At 64.6% G+C, this 819-nt stretch overlaps 1 protein-coding gene across 1 annotated transcript in view; it reads left to right on the top strand.

The window, feature by feature from the left end:
• Positions 1 to 40: 40 nt before the first annotated feature.
• Positions 41 to 819, top strand: part of VDBG_06443 (D-mandelate dehydrogenase) — a gene marked incomplete at both ends in the record, with an annotated part of 1,218 nt that continues 439 nt past the window's right edge. The window contains one exon of the mRNA XM_003002835.1: positions 41 to 795. Within this exon, the coding sequence (XP_003002881.1) occupies positions 41 to 795 (755 nt within the window). The remainder of the gene's footprint in view (positions 796 to 819) is intronic.

Below are 819 nucleotides of genomic sequence, written 5' to 3'. Positions count from 1 at the left end.
CCTTTTGTTCACCTGTACTTCGTTCATCAAAGGCGCTGTCATGGCTGAGCCACCAACACCCCTTTCCCACCCAGCACCCCGAACCCCGCCTCTACCCCGCGAGCCGCTTCGACCGCCTCTCCGTCCGACTTCCGCTCTCCAACAACGACGCGACCGCTCTCCGGAAGAAAGGCCGTCGTCCTCCACATTGGCGACCCCATTCGATACAATCCTGAGACCTTCCACCAGTTTGAGGCTCAGTGCGACATCATCCGGCCCTCCGCTGCTGAGCGTCAGCGCGATGAGTTCAAGCGCGCCTTGCTTGAGCGTCGTTGGGGCGAGTTTGATTTCCCCCCCTTTTGGGGCCCCGCGGCGAGATGGGACAATGGGGCGAAGGGCTTGTCAACCTGCCGCCTCCAAATGTCAAAATCTTTTCGGAGCGCCGGGCGCCGGCTTTGGCTGGGGGGATACGAAGCTTCCTCGGGGGCGCCGCGGCATCGTTTACTGTAACTCAGGTCTCGCCGCCGCTGACGCCGTCGCCGACTTTGCCCTCGCCATGATCATCGCTACCTTCCGCCACCTCCCCCTGGTTGGCGTGGGCGCCGCGGGCGCAACCAACCCCGCTGCCTTCCAGGACTGCCACGAGCGCGCCACGGCCGTCTCCCACACCCTCCGCGGCCAGGCCCTCGGTCTCATCGGTCTCGGCAACATTGGCCACGCCATCGCCCCACGCGCCGCCTTTGGTTTCGGCATGGCCATTCACTACCATGACGTCTACCGCAAAGAGGCCGCTCTCGAGACGAAGCTGGGCGCCACGTTCCACGCCGAGCTCGACGACCT

The sequence above is a fragment of the Verticillium alfalfae genome, genomic scaffold (genome assembly GCF_000150825.1).
Source record: "Verticillium alfalfae VaMs.102 supercont1.8 genomic scaffold, whole genome shotgun sequence".
NCBI lineage: Eukaryota > Fungi > Ascomycota > Sordariomycetes > Glomerellales > Plectosphaerellaceae > Verticillium > Verticillium alfalfae.
This window is presented reverse-complemented; position numbering and strand designations above follow the sequence as displayed.